Source organism: Thamnophis sirtalis, unplaced genomic scaffold, assembly GCF_051295495.1.
Source record: "Thamnophis sirtalis isolate CommonGarterSnake01/CBP01778 unplaced genomic scaffold, rThaSir2_p1.2 scaffold_11, whole genome shotgun sequence".
Classification (NCBI taxonomy): Eukaryota; Metazoa; Chordata; class Lepidosauria; order Squamata; family Natricidae; genus Thamnophis; species Thamnophis sirtalis.
Window position 1 is genome coordinate 52,498,230 of NW_028261391.1, and position 21,209 is coordinate 52,519,438.

General features: G+C 45.0%; 1 protein-coding gene across 3 annotated transcripts in view; it reads right to left on the reverse strand.

Moving 5' to 3' along the window:
• Positions 1 to 21,209, reverse strand: part of LOC106537730 (VPS10 domain-containing receptor SorCS1) — a 565,787-nt gene that overhangs the window by 311,066 nt on the left and 233,512 nt on the right. For all 3 annotated transcript variants that reach the window (XM_087725812.1, XM_087725810.1, XM_087725813.1), the window contains exon 3: positions 8,115 to 8,214. In XM_087725812.1, the coding sequence (XP_087581938.1) occupies positions 8,115 to 8,214 (100 nt within the window). The remainder of the gene's footprint in view (positions 1 to 8,114; positions 8,215 to 21,209) is intronic.

The following is a 21,209-nucleotide window of genomic DNA, read 5'->3' on the forward strand; positions in this document are numbered from 1 at the left end:
CTCTATTACCACTGTATGTGTATATGTTCTTTAAGAGTTCACACTACGTTTGTACCTGTGCAACTACCACTGTCCAAAATAGAATTCATCATTTTTGAAAAGGCTTTAACAATTCATCCTTAAAATATATGCAATAGGAGGATCATAGCCCATTTGGACCAGGAGCTTTTCCTAATTTAATCATTTTATAACCTCATAATAGATATAGCAGAATTACCTCTGAAATATATATACTTCATTTAAGTATTAAAATTTAATTGCAGAAATTGGTCATTTTTCTACTTCCTGACAAAATACACACGTATCTCTAGGTACTTTTCTTCTGCATCCATATATTCCTTATCCCATTCTAAAAACCTCATTTAAAATTAAACAAGATTTTCTCTAATATCTTTACCATGCTCCTTTGGAATTGCTTTCAATCTTAAACAAAATTATTTCTCTCTTAGTTCCAAGGAGTGCATCTCAATCTTGATAATTTTAAGATATGTGGACTTCAACTTCCAGATAGAAGTTAAATTCCACATCTTTTAAAGTTGAATTCCACATCTCTTAAACTTAAGAAATATTAGTCTAGATCACCTTCATCTCTCAATTTATTATTTTTGTCTTTTACATTTTACTTCCTCTTTCTGGATTCCAAATTAGAGAAAAAGATGGCCACCACCAGAACAAAAATGTAAATTATGGAATAGAGAATAGGATCTTTTACAGAGGGATGAAAGAAAAAGGGATTACACCAGAAATTTTACAAAGGACATGTGAAGAATTAGAGAAGAATGTCATGCATGAATATTTACATCAGTGATTGCATCAGTTAAAAGGGATATGGTAAATAAGAATACAAAAAAATGAACTATTAGTAATACAGATGACTAGAGAGTTAAACAATCAAAGAGAATTAGAAAGCTTGGAAAATAAGTTTTTAACTTTCGTAATTCAAAGTGTTGATTTGTTCTTTCAATTCCATATAACTATTTTCTTAATTTTTAAAATTAGTAGTAATTGTTTGTGTTTGTGTATATTTATGGAATTTATTGATGACCAGCAATGCTGCTTTTCTATTTCACATTTGATCTGACCTAACATCCATGCATCAGTGTAACTGCAGATGCATTATGGAAACTCCCCCTCCTCCCCCCAAAAATACTTTTAGCTTTCTTTAAAAGCTTTTCCTTTGGTAACTCAAATTTCTCTTCTAAGGTAAGCTATTTGTAGGTAAAGAAAATGAGAAAAATATAACCACCTGATTTTTATGAGTACTTCCACATTAAAAACCCTTTACAAATTGTTTCTCAGTAGGGTGCCTGTATGATTAAAACCTTCTAGGCTTTGGGATACATTTTCTCTGCAGGATTTTTGTCAAATCCTTTTCATTTCACTATTGGAAGCACTTAAAAGGCAAACAACTTTAAATACAATCTGGTCTCTGTAGATGTCATTCGAACATCTTAATGAGTTTTTTTTTTTTTTTCAAATAATGAGTTCATCCTTATTTGGCAGGAATAAAAATGACTTCAGGCTTTCTACCAGCTATCGGCTCCCACTTGTTGTACTTCTAGAATGGGACAAAGCTTCACATCAAACTTTCTATCTAATGTATCTCATTTGTGAAATTATCGTAACTTCACCAGAATCTTCATCTTCATCATCAACTATTAAGTCAAGTCTGACCCTGAGCCACACTCTCTCTTTCACACAGCCTCATTTAGATCCAGCATGGTCATCTCAGTGTTATCCTCTATAGTGTCCACACAGCAAAAACTCTACCAGCAAACTGTATTAAGGGTGCATGGACATTTCACTGTTGCTTCCTCCTCTCACGTCTTCCCCCCCTCTTTTTGTACTGTTCAGAAGTCCTACTTGAACATATCAAGAGGCTTGTACTGGAATGAAGTTCTCAATCATGTAGAGATTGCAAATCTTTGATAAAGTCTACCAAAGGTACTCTTGTGGGATTTAGTAATTACTCCTTTAGCTATCTGCATTGAATTAATGCAATATTTTTATTTATTTTTTCTTATTTGCTTATAATATTATTTTGAAGTATTTCATTTCTTGATGTATTACTGCATAGTGTTTTTATTAGTTTAATTTAACAAGGATTAATTTAGTAAATTAATGTTTTGAGGTCTTTTGGTAGTTAATATGAGCCAGTGACATGCAGTCAGGGGAGGCAGGGCCTCACCACTGTCATCATGAAAAGAAAAGAAAAAATTAAAAGGAAAAAGGCTGAGGTAGTTGCTGCCAGAGTCACAGTGGATGACTCTGCTTAGTGCTTAACTGTTTTAAAAAGCCTCTAAAAAACTGCCCTCTACAGGAGGAGGCAGGAGAACCACGTGCCTCCTCTACATAAGGAATTTTTTGGCTTTTAACTCTTGCTTAACTCTGCTCAAGTGATCATAAAGATAGACTAAATCTTTATGATCACTCGAGCAGAGTTAAGCAAGGGTTAAAAGCTGAAAAATTCCTTATGTAGAGGAGGCACGTGGTTCTCTTGCCTCCTCCTATAGAGGGCACTTTTTTAAGAGGCTTTTTTAAACAGTTAAGCAGAGTCATCCATTGGGGACTCTGGCAGAAGCTAATCCAGCCTGACCTCAGCAGCTCTTGCCCTTTTCTTTTTACATTTTTACATTTTCATCATGGCAGACATGAGCAGAGTTGAAATCCTCTGTGAAACAGCTGGAAAAGGTATGTGGGTCGGAGGGAGGGGGAGAAATTCAAAATTAATGTAATTTGTAAGTAATTGTATTATTGTAAGTAATGTGTGTGTGTGTGTGTGTGTGTGTGTGTGTGTGTGTGTGTGTGTGTGTGTGTGTCTGTGTGTGTATTTTACACGCCTCTGCTGGCCCGTGGGCTGGCACTTTTTTTATGTCGGACATAGCGGCAGGCCTTTTGGGCATAGCAGCAGGGCTTTTGGACATAGCAGCAGGGCGGCTTTTGCCTCTAGCGTCGGGGCAGCAGGGCGGCTTTGGTTCCATCCAGCATTGATTCTTTGAAGCTTTCCATAGGTCCTCCATTGGTTCCATCCAGCATTGATTCTTTGAAGCTTTCCATAGGTCCTCTCTGCTTTTAAAGTCTTCCGTTGGTCTAAGGAAGTTTTTCCTTTATGGTGGACATAGCAGCAGGACGTCCAAAAGCCTCTATGGCGGACACAGCGCCAGGGCTTTTGGACGTCCAAAAGCCCTGCCGCTCTGTCCGCCATAGAGGTGGGACGCGTCCCACCTTTATGTTGGACATAGCGCCGGAACGGCCAAAAGCCTCTTTCTTGACAGCGGGCAAAAGCCGCTTTCTTTCTTTTTGCCTCACCAGCCATAAACCTCACCGCACATCACTGATAGGAGCAGAAGAATTGCACACTTGGAGAGCAATATTGTTCTGAGCACCATTAACGTGTTAAGTGGCTGCACTGAAATTTAGCTGCTGAACTTTTCCAATATTGGATTACAATGGAAAGATTCTCCATTGTAATTTTGGATCAGGAACCTTGGGGGGGGGGGGCTTGCTGGCCGCCGCTGCTCTACTGGCTTTGGTTGCCGTGCCTATTATTTTCACCGCTATTTCCATCATTTCAGCTGTCGCGGCCGAGTTTTCTTGCTGGGGAGGAACGGGTCTGTTTGCCTTGGCCACCGTGGGACTGTTTCATCTGCTCCAGCCCCCGTGGCTCAGCTGCTCTGAGAATTCAATCTACCTCAGCTGCTCTGCCGTCTTGGAGGAACCTTGACCCTGCCTCCATTCTTCCTGCTCCGATTGCTGCGTTCACCATCCCACCTTACCCAGCTGTCTGGAAGAGCTTGGAGGAGTTTTGGGGGGCTTGCGGACTAAGTCACTATTTCATCCACTTTGGCTGCCAGGCCCGCCATTCTATCGCCCCGACTGCTGCGGTTGACCTGCGGCCAGGTTCTTCTGTTTAGGGGGGAGCGAGTCGCCGACCTTACTGCTTCCCCATCTGCTTCGGCCACTGCAACTGGACTTGTTGTTTGAGAGAGCCAGTCACTTTTCCACTTACCTCGGCCACTGCGACCACCATTTCATCTGCCCAGCTGCTGCGATTTAGCCCTGCTGTCCCCAGGGAGCCATCAACCCTGTTGCCTTCCACCTACTCTACTTACTCTGGCCCCCATAACCATTATGCTATTTGCAGTCCTGGCCCTGTTTTCTCTTTCCGGATTATACCGAGAACTGGAGGGGACGAGACTGCGAACTTACCTCCTGTTTCAATCCGGTGCTTATGCCCCCCACCTCCATCTGCAGCCATTCTACCCAGCACGGACTTCAGAGCCTGTCCTCTGGGATTCTTTCCGGGACTCATAGGAAGGGAGAGGAGCGGAGGACCTCTCCCTCCTTTTCCTTTTGCTCACTGTTTTCCATCTTAAAACTGCACAAACTCAGTTCTCCGCAATTTTATGGATGAGATGTGTATGGTGTGATTGTTGATGCTTGTACCCACTTTTATTAATTTATATTACCATTGTATTTTGTATTTTTAATTGACTTTTGTGGGGACTGTATGGGTGAGTGGCCGTGTACGTATGAGAGGACTGGGAGTACAGCCTGGTGCCTCCTCCACTGAGTGCTATTGCAGAAGTGGTAGGGGGCCCAGGCCTACCTCTGGTCCTAGAATGAATGATATAAATGGCCTGCCGGAGAGAGCGGAGGCTACGGGAGGGGAAATGGAGTCTACGGGTGTGGGGGTGGGCTGGAGCATTATGGTCATGATGGGACAGGTACGACGGGAGATTCAGGGCTAGCCATTACCAGAGAAGGAGGGTCCACTATGTCACAGTGATCCCTACTTCCGGCCCTGTTAGCTCCACTCCAGGACCAGATGGCGAGAGTTGTCAGGGCCCTGGTCTCAGGCTGCTGTTGCTTAATGCCAGGTCTGTGGTTTATAAAGCTCCCCTCGTCCGGGACCTAATATTAGACGAGGGGGCAGACCTGGCATGTATTACTGAAACCTGGTTGGGCCAAAAGGTAGGAGTCCCCCTCACTGAAATGTGCCCAGAAGGATTTCAGGTGCTCCATCAGCTGCGACTCCAGTGAAGGGGTGGGGGAGTGGCTGTCATCGTCCGAAGGTCATTAGTTCCTCGTACGATCCCTGCTCCGGAGCTTGTCAGGTGTGAGTCCCTGTTGGTGAAGTTGGACCTTGAGGGTCAAGTGGCCTTGTTAACATATCTACCTCCCAACAGCGTTACAACAGCCCTCCCTGTGCTCCTTGAGTCAATAGCCGAACTGGCGGTAGAGTTCCCCAAGATTATGGTGCTGGGGGATTTCAACCTGCCTTCGCTCGGCGAACGCTCTGATGGAGCGCAGGAGTTCATGGCTTCCATGACAGCCATGGACTTGACCTAAGTAATTCGCGGTCCGACTCACTCAGCGGGTCACACGCTTGAGTATTTCTCTTGGAGCAGTGGAGACGTGATCTAGATTTGAAGGGCATTATGACCTTGCCCTTGTCATGGTCTGATCACTTCCTACTGAGGCTTGACTTTCGGAAACCAATTCCCTGCTGTAAGGAGGGGGAACTGATTAGGTGGTTCCGCCCCAGGCGCCTGATGGACCCTATGGGATTTTAGACAGCGCTTGATGAAATACCTGACGCTCTCGTCCACAGTCCGGCAGAGTCCTTAGTTGCTGCTTGGAATACAGCAGCGGCGGGGGCTCTAAACCAGATTGCGCCTTTATGGCCGCTCCAAGGTAGTGGATCCAGGAGGGCTCCTTGGTTCACCGAGGAACTCCGGGAGATGAAGCACCAAAAGAGATGCCTAGAGCACCGCTGGAGGGCTAGTAACTCTGAATCTGACCGAGCACTGATGAGAGCCTATATCAGGACTTATCTCGTGGTGTTACGGGCGGCAAAATGTGCGCATTTTTCCGCTATTGCATCTGCAGAATCGCGCCCAGCTGCCTTGTTTAGAAGAGCCCGCTCCCTCTTGAAAGGGAGGGATGCGGACAATCCTTTACAGGGTAGAGCTGAGGAATTTGTCCAGTTTCTGTCGGATAAAATCGCTCGGATTCGGATGGACCTGGACTCCAATTGCACGGTACCAGCCGAGGTACCGGGGGAAGGTCTTCAGCGGATTTTATGGAGCAAGTTTCAACTTGTAGCTCCTGAGGAAGTGGACAAGGCCATGGGAGCGGTGAGTACCTCCACCTGTATACTGGACCCGTGCCCCTCCTGGCTGGTCTCGACCAGCAGGTAGGTGACACGTGGCTGGCTCCAGACAATTGTTAACACCTCTCTCCAGGAGGGATCCTTCCCACACCCCCTAAAGGATGCGGTGGTGAGACCCCTCCTGAAGAAACCATCTCTGGACCCAGCCATTTTGAACAACTATCGTCCAGTCTCCAACCTCCCCTTCGTAGGGAAGGTTGTTGAGAATGTGGTGGTCTTTCAACTCCGATGGACCTTGGATGAAACGGATTATCTGGATTCCTTTCAGTCAGGTTTCAGGCCTGGTTACAGCACGGAAACTGCTTTGGTCACGCTGATCGATGATCTCTGGTGAGCCAGGGATAGGGGTCACTCCTCTATCCTAGTGCTTCTTGACCTCTCAGCGGCCTTCGATACCATCGACCATGGTATCCTTCTGCGACGGTTGCAAGAGGTGGGAGTGGGAGGCACCGTCCTACGGTGGTTCTCCTCCTACCTCTCGGACAGGTCGCAGTCGGTGTTGGTAGGAGGGCAGAGATTGACCCCTAGGCCCGTCAATTATGGGATGCCGCAGGGCTCGGTCCTGTCCCCCCTCCTATTTAACATCTACATGAAGCCGCTGTGTGAGATCATACGCCGGCACGAGATTAAATACCACCAATACGCGGACGATACCCAATTGTATCTGTTCACCCCGTGCCAACTCAGCGAAGCGGTAGAAGTGATGTGCCAGTGCCTGGAGATTGTCAGGGTCTGGATGGGAGTGAACAAGCTTGTACTCAATCCCGACAAGACTGAATGGCTATTGATGCTCCCTCCCAAGGATGGTCCAGCTATTCCATCTCTTAACCTGGGGGTGTGTGAAACTTTACGCCCCTCAGAGAGGGTTCACAATTTGGGAGTCCTCCTGGATACGCAGCTGACATTAGAACATCATTTGTCGGCTGTGACCAGGGGGGCCTTTGCCCAGGTTCGCCTGGTGCACCAGTTGCGACCCTATTTGGACCGGGAGGCCATTCGGATGGTCACTCACACCCTCGTCACCTCAAGACTGGATTACTGTAACGTGCTCTACATGGGGCTGCCCTTGAAGAGTGTTCGAAGACTTCAGTTAGTCCAGAATGAAGCCGCGCGAGCGATAGTGGGGGTACCTAGGTACACCCATGTTACACCTATCCTCCGCGAGCTGCACTGGTTTCCCATTGGTCTCCGGACACGTTTCAAGGTGCTAGTCATTACTTTTAAAGCCCTACATGGTTTAGGACCTGGCTACCTGAGAGACCGCCTCCTGCCATTTATCTCCCAGAGACCAATAAGATCACACAGATTAGGCCTCCTCCGGATTCCATCTGCTGATCAATGTTGGCTGGCGACTCCCCGGGGGAGGGCCTTTTCTGTAGCTGCTCTGGCCCTATGGAACGATCTCCCCGTGGAGATCCGGACCCTTACTACTCTGCCGACCTTCCGCAAAGCGATTAAGACCTGGCTGTTCTGGCAGGCCTGGGGCTGTTGATTTATCCAGCCCCATTCTAAGCTATATGAAAGTTGTGCAATTTTAATGTATGTTCCTTTTAATTTTTATATGTTCCCCCTCCCCGTTTATCTGTAAGCCGCCCTGAGTCTCTCGAGAGTGGGCGGCATACAAATCCTAATAAAGTGAAAGTGAAAGGTAAGCTAAGATTCCAGAGAGCTGTCATCTAAGCACATCTCAAATTTAGTAAAGCCTTTTATATTACAATCCTTTTCTAGATGAAAGATCTCCATTTATCAAGAAACTTTCTAGATGGAAGATTACCATTCATCCATATGCAATTAAGTTAAAAAGGAAAGGCCCAATATAATTTAAAGGCTAAACCGCTTGTTTTTATTTCTGTAGGATATATACAAACACAGCTATGTACATAATAACTAACAAATCAAGTCAAATATGACATAAAAGCAACCATATTTTTTAATTTACCTTACGCTTATTTGTTGGGCAGACATAAAGGTAGCTCAAAATGGTCTTCAGGCCCACTTTATCATTCATCTTTTCATATGTTGTCCCATAATCAGTTGACCTGCAATTCCAGAGAACATTAGTAAGTAAGCATAAACACTACAGCAAGAATAAGATACAAACTGTTTGTTTTCAGCTTAAAACAAAATAGCTTTCAGGAGGTGGTAGTCATTTTTGTTTTGTTTTTGTTTTTTTCATGATTCATATTGTATATGATTACACAAGTATGTACTCATCCCTTCATGTGATGAGTTAATATTTGCATTTAAATTATGTTAGGAAAAATTAAAATTGCCTCTTCAGTGCCACTGAAAATAAATGTTACAGTAAGAAATGTCAACCAGGTTTGAAGAGGTAATATTTGTCATTAATGCAAATGTCAGGATAACAAGAGGCTGAATTAGCTTTTGTCTATTACTATGTTCTGTCATATTGGAAAATACTGTTGTCCTTTCAGTTATCACAGTTTTGCAAGTATTACTATTTAATCTATTTCATGATTTATTTAGTAATGCTTCAAAAGGCTATGGCCAGACACCACTAACCAAAATTATGAATTACTTGCTTTGTATCACTTGCATTGTTTCTATGTATATTTTAATTGAGTTTTAAAAAAATCCTAGTTTGATAAGAAACCTTCTTAAAATGGAATCTTGTGTTTTATTATTACCAATTAATTTTTAAAATATATAACTATAATAGATACACTAAAACAGATTTTGATATTTGGAATTCTATACTGTATGAATTTCATTACTTGATATTTCCTAGAGCATCATATATATTGATGATGACTTATTTGGTTCACTCATAAATATTACAAGAACAATGTAAACACCAAGGAATTTTGATAATGATGAATGACAATAATTAAACAGCCAGATCATGAAGATAAAACATAGTTGTGTGAAAGGCAAAAATTCTCAAGATAGTCTTGTAGTAAGTGCCATACAATTAAGATATTCATTTCATATTCTTCCTGACTACTTTATATGTATAATGCTTTGTTTCCTAGCAACTGAAAATAAAAAAGAAATAATATGAACTGATAACACTTACTCTACACATGAGAAACTCTCAATATGACATGAACAAATAATACCAAGGGTAATTCATTCCTACAATTAGAAAATAGTACATACCATTCAATCTTAGATTTCTTGATATTTACTGAAGAAAGTGGAAGACAGGGGCATGCACAACAACCTGACCCATATACTGGTTATGTATATTCACCAAAATCCTAGTCTCTTCAGTTTGTCCTCAACTTACAACAGTTTGTTCAATGACTGTTCAAAGTTACAACAGCACTGAAAAATATGATTTATGACTGTTTTTCATTTACAACCATTGAAGCATCCTCATGATCATGTGATCAAAATTCAGGCACTTGGCAAATGACTCATATTTATGATGCTTGCAGTGTCCAGGGTCATGAGATCACCTTTTGAGACCTTTTCTCACAAGCAAAGTCAATGGACAAGCCAGATTCATTTAATAACCATATTGCTAACTTTATAACTGCAGTGATTCACTTATCAACTGTGGGGAAAAAATTTGTAAAATGAAGCAACATTCACTTAACAACTATCTCACTTAGCAACAGAAATTTTGGGCTACTTTTGGGAAGAAGGCGGGGCTTAGCAGTGAGAAGACGGAGTTTCAGGCTATTCCTGAAATTGCTCTATTCCGAAGGATTTTTGGACGGGTTCTTTGAACTCTAGCTGTCCCGGAGACGACAGTGAAGGTGAGGAGAGACCCAGGATCTCAGAGACACCCGCAAAGTCTCTGGGGGGGGGTATTAACTCCTCGTGCCAATTCCTTTCTGGATTAGCTGCGTGCTAACTGAAACTGCAGGTTGCCCCTAAGAATGGCAGAAGTGATGTCATCTGGTAAGCTGATTTTATTACTCAAGAGAGACTGTCCGCATTAAAAGCTTAAGCTAATTGAAACCAAAGAATAGAAGAATTTAGCGGCGAACTGGTTTTTTTTTAATGGATTTATGGCTGGTGGCTACTTTACTTCTTAAACGCTTCAAGGAACTCTTCGACATCCCCCCCTCTGATTCTCTCTAAGTGGATCGTAAAGTCAACTTTCTACTAATTAGCCTGTCACGATCTGACATCTTTACTACCTGGCTGTGTTTACGATCAGATAAGATTGCAGTTTTCAGCGTGTTTATATTTGGAATTTCTAACTATGACACATCATGGCGTCTGAAGCCTCATTTCAGATTCTTTTCTCCGCATGTCAAGAGCTTTTTGACTCTTTTCAAAAATTGGAAAGAAAACTGGACCATATGATTTTAAAATATGAAGGAAAAACTGAGATTGTTGAATGTTTGAATGTTCCTGAAATACAAATGGAAAATGAGAGAAATGGTGTCTGGTCTATCTCAGAGGAAGAAAGGGGTGGGGGAGCCATAAAGAAGATTCATTTAAAGAGACAGAGTGCAGGAGAAATGGAAACTCCACCCTGGAGAATTAAAGTCAATCTGAAAAATTTTACAAGCCCGGGACAACATTATTATTCCATCACTGACATTCAGAGCCAAAAGGTGCTAAGATATTTTTGTTTGGACTTGCTTATAAAAACATTTGGTAAATCTATTCAACGAATGGCAACTGGATTAAGAATATTTTGCTGTTGGAGGGACACAGGCTGACAGATGCAAGAATATAACTTAAAATTAGCTAAATCTGATTATTTTAATTTGTAATAGATACAGCTGAATAATAATTGATATTGATGCTAATGTATATAATGTGGAATTGGCTGATAGATTGAAGAAATTTAGCTAATCTAATTGCTCTCTTTGTAACAGATATAGCTGAATAATAATTGATATTGATAGTAATGTATATAATGTGGAGTCGATATGATAAATAACAATTGGATATGAGAAAACATTTTTGGATTATACATAAAGAGTATTAATTACAATAACTATCACTATTATAAAAACTAAATAAAATACATACAATCAAATGTTAATCAACACTGGGAAAATGTTATGATATATGATATAACTAAATATTATGGATGTCCAGCTAAAATAGGATATGAGGATTTGATGTAAATAGAGGACTTTATAAGTAGTAAATGAAATGTCAGCATGTGTTATGGATTAATTTTCTGGTATAGCTAAGGATGAAGGATATTTAAACAACTATAGGTAATTAAAACTGGAGGTATAATGATGTTAATATGGTAAACATTTGAGTTAAGATATTTGAATTAATATGAATTAATGGAAGAGAAGCACCAAAGCATGTTGTAACCAGCTGATATACTTTTTTTTTTAATAGATACCTGTGTTTTGTTCTTTTTCCCTGCCTGTCGTGTTTTTTTTTTTTTTTGGTCCTATTTTTTTTTTGCCTTTTTCTTTTGATTTTTTCTTTTCCCACTGGTGTGGGCAGGTATTGTTCAAGATTATTACTTGTATTAATACTTTTAAATAATAATTACAGTCAAATGAAAATGGATATATAATAATGCTTAAGTTAATATGAGTTATGTTTGTTGACCGTGGAGGATCTGTAATCGATTGATTCACTTTCTACAGATGTAAAGAAAGATGCTGTACTTGTTTCAATTAAAATTAAAAAACATTAAAAAAAAAGAAATTTTGGGCTACTTTGTGGTCGCAAGTTTATGACTATCTTTGGCTCGCATGCCATAAGTGGGGGGAGTGCAGGGGGGTCATGTGTGGGCATGCCGCACCCATAATTCAAAGCGCAACCCCCCAGTGTGCATGGGCGCACTACAGGCGCTCCTCCCATTTTTTGCATATTTTGCTTTTTTCGCCCTCCCCAGGCTCCAGAGGCTTTATAGCCTCCCCTGCCCCCCTCCCCAGATGCCCTTCGGAGGCTTCAGGGACCTTCAGGAGGCTTCCCTGAAGCCTCCGGAGCAGTCAAAATGACCCTCCGAGCAAACCAGAAGTCATTTCCTGTTTGTTTGCTTTGAGTGCTCCGAAGGCTTCAGGGACCTTCAGGAGGATTCCCTGAAGCCTCCGGAGCAGTCAAAATGACGCTTCGAGCAAAAGGAAGCTCATGAAGCCTCCGGAGGGCCTCCGGTGGGCTGAGGCTCTTTTCGCCTTCCCCAGGCTCCTATAAAGCCTCTTTTTCCCGTTCCTAGCATTTTGTCACATGTGCTAAAATTTACTTTTTTGGATTAATTAAGTACTGATTCATTGGTTGCAATAGGAATGTCAAGATCCCGACTGACAAACCAAGAAATGGCTTCTTGTTGTTTTCTGCTGTCTGGAACTGGCATTTCACAGGTAGCTCCCCCACCTGCCCCAGTCTCTGTGGCAACTGAGAAGTGGCACTGGTTGAAATCAGCACAATTTCACTTTGAAATTAATAAGGAATTGACATACTGGCTTGTCATTAAAGTGTGACATCATCACCTGATTCCTGACGAGTTTACTTTATTTATTTGTATCCCACCTTTATTATTTTTACAAATAACTCAAGGCAGCAAACATATCCAACACACCTTCCTCCTCCTATTTTCCCCACAACAACAGGTGAATTGCATTGAGAGAGACTGACTGACTCAAAGTTACTCGGCCTAAGCTTTCATGCCTAAGGTGAGACCAGAACTCAGTCTCCTGGTTTCTAGCCTGTTGCCTTAACTACTAGACCAACTACTAGACTCTCAATAGCTATTTTAATATTTTATTTAATTTTGAAATGTTTATTTTAATTTATTTATCCACAGCAAAATATAAAACAGTTTAGCACCTGATTCTATTCCAGCAAGTAGTCATTATTCATATTTTTAGGAATGATAATTTCAGTTACGTTAAATACGTGCCTTAATAATAAGATTGAAAAATAAAGGAAGACTAGACCCATGTCTGATAGTACCATTTTTTTTCATAACATGAAAATTACCTCTTTTAATCAGAGGCACTCCTATTTTCTAATTTTTTCTAATATCTTGTAACTTTTGATTTCTATGAATGCAAACAAAAGCTAATACTAAGAAATTTTATATTGTTCCTCATGATCTTCTGATTTTCCAGATTTTTCCCCGTGATCATTTATGCAAATTGCAACTTACTCTTTCTTTTATTGAAAGCATGATTATGATTTATGACTTAAAACAGAACTCTATTTTTTTGAACTAGTATAGAGATCACTGAGATGACTCACAATGAGATATTTTTAAGGTGAAAATACATGTAAGCATTGCGGTCAAAGGATCAACAGTTCTTTGATAACTGAAATGTCATCCTATGTATGCCAAAAGCATACTTCTGCATTTATTGTGCTTTTACTAGCTGATATTTCCTAGCTACTATCCATACAGCTGCCCCAATTTCTTTAGCTCCATTTCTTCATTTTCTTATTAACATTTCCAAAAACCAACAATATTCATTTCAACATCATAATAACCATTGACAGCCAGATTGGTGTTGTAATTAAGGTATCAGATTAAAACAGGGACATAGTGAATTCTAGTCCCATTTTGGTCATAAAGTCAGCTGGGTAACCTTGGTCTATTCATTTTTCTCAACCCTAGAAATACAGAAATAGCAGATTAGCTGTGAAAAATCTTGCCAAGAAAATATGTGTGTGTGTGTGTATCCATTAGAGGTGCAAACAGAATGGCAGTTGGACTTACCTGAACTGCATGTTTCGACGAGAAGTGTGGGAGGAGTAACCATTGGGTATTAACCAAATCTGCTTGCCTATTGGAGATTGAGGAAATCTTTGGAAGCCACACCTCCTGCTGCTCCTGTGGCCACCCAGATTAACCGAAAGGCTGAAACGGCATCTGAAAGGAAGCAAAAAAAGAAACAGCCAACACCAATTCTTCCTAGCCGTTGCTTGAACCTGGACGTGCTCAGGCCCTACCTCACGGCGCGGGGCGCCATAATGGGCGGGAAGTGACTCCTCCCACACTTCTCATCGAAACATGCAGTTCAGGTAAGTCCAACTGCCAGTTTCCGAAGAGAAGGTGTGGGAGGAGTAACCATTGGGACATACCAAAGTTAGTTGTCCTGGGAGGGAATGGATGGGTCTGAGCCCCCCTGCGAGTCCAGGACGCCCTGAAGGACCCTCCTGCCAAAGGCGGCGTCCGCAGAGGCATAGGCGTCCAATCTGGAATGTTTAATGAAGGGAGACGGGGAAGCCCAGGAGGCCGCTCGACAAATCTCTTCTAGGGGAGCCTGGGAAGACCAGGCGGCTGAGGTGGCAGCACTTCTAGTGGAGTGTGCTGTGATACCCTGTGGGACCTGAAGACCCCGAGCCTGATAGGCCTGCGAGATGGCTGCTCTGATCCATCTGCTGATGGTGGCCGAGGAGACCTTAGCCCCTCAGGTGGAAGGTTGGAAGGACACGAAGAGGGCCTCTGATCGTCAAAAGGGCGCTGTGCGCTTCAGGTAGATGCGCAGGGCTCTTCTAACATCTAACTTATGCCAGGATTTCTCCCTCTCCCCGGAGGGATGGGGACAGAAATCCGGAAGGATGATCTCTAACCCTCTGTGGAAGGGGGAGTTGATCTTGGGCATGAAGGAAGGGTCAAGTCTGAGGACGACCCTGTTATCTAGGAAGGTGCAGAGGTCTGCTCTGCTGGAAAGGGCGTTGATCTCTGAGACCCTTCTGGCTGAAGTGATGGCTACCAGAAAAACGACCTTAAGGGTCAGTAGCTGGAGGGAAACCTCTTTTAGAGGCTTGAACGGAGCCTCCGTTAGAGCCTGGAGGACCGTGGGGAGATCCCAGGAGGGGAATCGATGGACCGCTGAGGGTTTCAGATTCGCCGCCCCCTTGAGAAATCGCCTAAGAACCGGATGTTGAGATAAGGGAGGAGCGTTCACCCCCCTAGGACGGTGGAAAGTGCGGAAACCTGACGCCTAAGGGTGCTGGTGGCGAGGCCTTTCTGGTGACCTTCCTGGAGGAAGTCAAGAACCTGAGGAACCGAGGCAGTCGTAGGACAGATACCTTTACCCTGGCACCAGTCTGAGAAAGCCACCCAAGAGGCATTGTAGATGCGGGTGGTGGATTGTCTCCGGGATGCCTCTACCACCCTGATGACCTCCTCGGAGAACTGAGCCTGTCTCAGCTGTTCCCGCTCAAGTGCCAGACGGTCAGATGGAGCCACTCCGGGTCCGAGTGCTCTAGGGATCCCTGGTGAAGTGCCACCTCCCCTGCTGGTATCCTCCAGGGAGGAGCTGTGGACAGGTCCACAAGATCTGCCAGCCAGGGGCGGCGCGGCCAAAATGGAGCTACCATTATCAGATCTGCCCTCTCCGCTACCACCCTCCTCCGAACCCCGGGGATGAGGGGAAGGGGGGGAAAGGCGTAGAGAAGACCTGGAGGCCAGCTGCAGCATAGGGCGTCCGTGTCCATGGCTCCCCAGGTCGGGAACCTCGAGACGAACTCCGGTAGCTGGGCGTTGTGCGGCGTTGCAAACAGGTCCACCGTCGGATGGCCGAACCTCTCGCAGATCCTGTGGAAGATCGAGGGATGGAGTTGCCACTCTCCGTTGTCGATCGTCTCTCTGCTCAGCCAATCTGCTTGATGGTTCTCTGTTCCGGAGATGTGCTCCGCTTTGATGGACACCAGGTGTTTCTCCGCCCAGTGACCCAGACGCAGCGCCTCGTCGCGGAGAGCCTTGGAGTGGGTGCCTCCTTGTCTGTTCACGTGTGCCTTGGCCGCTACGTTGTCTGTCAGGACTAGGACGTGTTGACCTCTGACCATGTCCTTGAAGTATCGGAGGGCCAGGTGGATGGCCCTGAGCTCCAACCAGTTGATGTTGTGCTTTAGATCTGTTGCAGTCCACCGACCTTGGGCAATCTGGTTCTCCAGGTGGGCCCCCCAGCCGAAGAGACTTGCGTCGGTGGTGAGCGTCGTCCTTGGTGGATCTCTGAAGAGGCAGCCTCTGTTCAGAGCTGGAGACAGCCACCAGCGGAAGGATAGCAGCACCTGGGGTGATACTCGGATCTTGAAGGTCGCGTCGCTCGTCCCGGCTTTCTGATGTGGTAGTAGGAGCCACTGGAGCTCCCTGGCATGCAGTCGGGCCCAAGGGATGATCCCTATGCACGAGATGAACTTCCCCAGGAGCCTGGAAAGAAGAACTACAGGGACAGAGCGTGACTTGCGAACCTCATGAATCATCTTAACGATGCTGTCCTTGCGATCCTGAGAGAGAAAAAACTCCCCCGCTACGGAGTCGATAATGGACCCTGTGAAGCAGCCTGGTGGAGGGCACAAGGTGGCTCTTCTCCAGATTAATGGAGAACCCCAGGGATCTGAGAGTGTCGATGGTAGTATTCAGATCCCTTGCAGCCGAGGCAGAGGACCTGGCCAAGACGAGTATGTCGTCTAGGTAGCAAAATAAACGGACAGGGAGGAAACGTAGGTGACCAGCAGCTGCAGCTAGCACCTTGGTGAAGGTCCTGGGAGCTGAGGCTAACCCGAAAGGCAGGGCCCTGTATTGGAAATGGTTCCCTTCATGGGAGAATCTCAGAAACCTACGGTGTTCCGGGGCGATCCTGATATGCAGGTATGCCTCTGTAAGGTCGATGGAGGCAAGGAAGTCGCCCAGCCGGATGCCCTCCAGGATGGATTTCAGAGAAGCCATTTTAAATTTACGGTATACCACCCTGGAGTTGAGTAACTTTAGGTCCAGGATGGCTCTCCAACCCCCTGAGCTTTTGGGCACTAGGAAGAGGTTTGAATAAAATCCTGACCCCTTCTCCCCCTCTGGGACCCTCTCGATGGCCCTGATGTCGAGGAGATGTTTAATGGCCTTGGCCTTAAGGGCCCTCTTGTTTGGGTCTGAGGAGGAGGTGAAGGTGCGGAACCTACTGGGGGGAAGGGAGCGGAACTCCAGGCGAAGCCCGAGCCTTACCATCTGGGGAACCCACTCATCCGATGTGATACGCTCCCAGGCATCCACAAACATGGAGAGGCGACCGCCGATGGGGTGATCCGGGGACGGATCACTTGAATCTGCGGAGGGGGCGACCGCCTCCTCCACGAAAGGGCCGCTTCCCCTGGTGTTGGCCCCTGAACCTATTCTGAAATTGTGTATCCCCCTGCCTTTGAAATCTGGGGTTTTGGTACCTCTGGCCTTGGCTGTCTGCGTCAGGTGATCTGTAGGAGGTCCTCCTAGGGTACGGTGCATGGCGAAAATCCGACCGCTTGTTCGTTGACGGGAGGATCTTCTGCTTGTTTTTATCTTCCACAAGGAGAGGATCCAGCGCCGTCCCGAATAACTTGTCCCCAGTGTAGTCTGCGCCGGTTAGGTGCCACTTCATCCGGGATTCCGCCTGCCAGTGACGTAGCCAGAGTAGTCGCCTAGAAGCAACTGAGGAAGACATAGCTCGCGACGCATACTTTACCGCGTCCAAGGTGGCGTCCTCTGAGAATTGCGTTGCCGCAAGCATCTTGGAGATGTCCTGCAAGAGTCGCACTTCAGATGCTGGGGTCCTATCTCTCAGTTGCTCTAGCCACAGGACCGTGGACCTATTAAAAAAAAAGAGGCAGAGGCGGCCGCCCTGATAGCCCAGGTGATGGCCTGGAAAGTCTTGCGCAGAACAATGTCTGCCTTCTTATCCTCAGGCTTGAGGCAATTAGCGGTGTCTCCTGCTACGACCGTTGAAGAGGATGCCAAGGTTGCCACCGGGTTATCCACTTCAGGAACCTGCAAGGCTTGGACAAAGGCTTGGTTAAGATTATAAAATTTCCTTTCATTCCCCCCTGGGGTGGGAAAGGACCCTGGCTTTACCCATTGTGATTTGAGCACCTCCATGAACATTTCTGGGGTGGGAATTTCCTCCTTAGCTATGGGGGGCCTATGGAAGGGCCCCTTCTTCCTCTTGCTTTTGCCCTTGCCAGAGGACTCAGTTGCTGGCTTAGGATCCGGGGGTGGATCCAGATCAGCTGTGGCTACTGCCTTGCGTAAAAGGGAGCTGAATAAGGGGGGGGAAAGGCCCGCTACGGTGGAATCCTCCTCTGCCTGGAGGTCTTCATCCTCCGAAAAGCCCACTTCCTTTAGTTCTCCTTCCTCGAGGTCGGATGCCTCACTAGCCGTAGATGGGGAGGGAGACCTGGCTTCCCTTGCAGCCGAGGTGCTAGGGTGATCGCTCTGTCCTCTGGGGGGCTCCTGAGGGGCCCTGCTCCTGGGAGCCTGTGGCTACTGAGTTAAGCTAGAAGCCATAACCTGGGCCAGAGCTCTGGCTAGCATGTCCTGGAAGCTGCTGGTTAGATCAGGCAGCGCAGGCTGAAGCTCTGGTGGTTGGGAATATTCCCTGGGTTCAGGGGATAGAGGTGCTAGGCGAGGCCGGGCTGGGCTGGCTGTTCTGCGGCCAAAAGGATCCGCTCTCGAATCCACCAGGGGAGCAGGAGAGAGAGGAGGAGAAAGAGAACTGTGCCTTCTCAGAGATCCCCCTGGAGAGGCTGGGGATGGTGATCTGTGTTCAGCCCGGGCAGAGGCCCTGCGGGGGGAGCGGGATCTGGGGGGAGAAAGGCTGATGGTCGCCCTGTACTCCCTGGCCGAGGCCCTGGTTGCTCTGGCCTCCTTCCTGGGGGTTGGGTTCTTGGTGGCTGGGGATCTGCCTCTGGGAGCAGGGGGAATCTCTCTAGAGGGCCCTTCCTCTGGATCCGCACCCCCTGGGGCTCTGGGTCTAGAGTTTTTGCTCCTAGTCGCCTCCGCCATTACTCACGGTTCGTTGCTCACCCACGTGTTCCTTCTGCAGCCGGCTGTAAATGGATTCCCTTCCTAGGGATAGGATCCGCCGCTTCCTGGTCAATTGTGGACTCTGCTGCCGGCAGGCAAGGTCCTGAGTTCTCCCCCCGGATCACCGGCGGGGCAGAGCAGAAAGGAAGCCTCTTCCGGCTTCCTACGGCCTTGTGAGCACTTTCGGCGTCGGGACGCTGTTTATGCGCTCCCACGTGCTCCTGAGATGGCAACGATCCAAGATGGCGACTGCTGGTGCCGTCGGGAACCTCCTTTCGCCGCTGGAACCCTCTTCACGATCCTGGAAGGGTTCTGGGTTCTCCGGCTTTCCTGGGCTCCTCCGATCATCGCCTGGATGTTTCCCTGCGATCCTGGGCCTTCCTGGGGCTTCCACCCCCTTTGGAACGATCAGGCAGCCCCGCAGTAGTCTGCGTGCGCGCGCTGGCAAGCCGAGGCTTGAGTAAGCGGCGCGGAGCACAGCAGAAGGCAGGTGAGATCAATTTAAATTGAAATCCTTGCTGAAGCTTTGCTGAAAGGAAAAAACTCCTGAATTTCGGATAGAAGGGAGAGAGGAAAAAAACACTCCATTCAGGCTGAGATTGAGGTTAATCTGGGTGGCCACAGGAGCAGCAGGAGGTGTGGCTTCCAAAGATTTCCTCAATATCCAATAGGCAAGCAGATTTGGTTAATACCCAATGGTTACTCCTCCCACACCTTCTCTTCGGAAACCTCATATTATCTCAGTTACTACAATTCATTTGCAGAAATTGCATATTTAAATTGATCATTCTGAATTATGTAAAGATTTTCCACATTTACAGTAATAAGTTATTGTAAAATGCAAAGAAATCATAGGAATAAGTCACTTTTTATTACATGTTGCTTTTGTTTCAAAACAGCATTAAAAAGAAAGGGTTATCCCATCTTGAGTATTGTGGTCAATTGGGGAACATTTCTCCAAATATTAACATTACCCTTCTATTCTATTTTGTTGGATTCTCAAGAGACTGCAGCTTTGTTTTGGTTTTTGGCAAGGTTTTTCAGAAGTGGTTTGCCATTTTCTCCTTCCTAGGGCTGAGAGAAAGGGACTACTAGATCAAGGTTACACAACTGAGTTTGTGCCTAAGGCATGATTAAAACTTATAGTCTCAAGATTTCAAGCCTGATGGAACCACTATTCCAAACTGATTCTCATTATTAATCTAAACACATAAAAAGTATTTTTCTAATACATTATAAACTCCTAATTGCGTTTTTTACTCTGTTTCTCTGCATTGCAGAGATGCTTATTTCCAGGTGTTTTTAGAGAATGCCAATTGTCCTCCTACTTTTTTCCTTTCACCTTTCTTTCATTTCAATGCTGTGGGTAAACATACATATCCCAATTTATTACATAGGAAAAGCAGAATTTTAAAACTATTTATTTATTTATTTCTCGGTGGCCTAATTCAAGGCAAAAAAAAAATCTGCATTTTCCCCCTAACGTTTCTCATTCAATCGGATGAAAAAGTATCTGGTTTTGACATTTCTCTGTGAAGAGAAGAAACGTTTAGTGAAGTATGGGGATCTTATACTTCTTTGATTAAGTAGTAGCTAAAACATGTGTCAGTAGAGTGTCTTTATTATACAGTCTTCTCTTTAGTGCTTTCCTGGCTTTGTACACCTTTATTATTATCCAGTGAAAGATAATAAACAGGAACTGCTCCCACTGGCTTTCATCAGATTAGGAACAATGGACAACCAGAGAGATGTGAGAATGAGGGAAGAATGCATAACTGAAAGCAACTATAGGAGGAACACTCTCTAGCATCTCTAACTATAAAGCAAGTATCTCTTACAAAAGATATAAACAGGAAATACCATTAAGTTTTCATTTTTTGTAACCTGGGAGTGGTACTTAGTGCCTCTTCCTCCCAGATGTCTCTCACACATCTTCATCTTAGAGATTAGTTCTCCTGAACCAGGAATAGTAAGAGAAGGATGAAGAAGAAAGGATAAGAAAGAATTGGATATTGAAGATGTCTGTGATTCAGTGCTATTTTGTAGGTGCAACAAAGGGAGAAAAAATAAACATTTGATTTTATTCACCATTGCTTTGTCTAAAAAAAAACAAATTGTACTCCATTCCCAATACATTCACACAGCTCTTGCCTGATGAATTTAGCTCAAACATGGTGATGCATACCTAGATAGCTTAGGTATTGTTATATTTGGTGACATTTAAATAACTTCATTATTATTCATTGTTATTTCTCTCTCTCTCTTTTCTCCTGTCAGAAGAAAATTTAATATAAATGAAATTTATATTATGGTATTGTAACAAGGTACTTGCACCCATTATTTAAAGTCACAAATTCCATG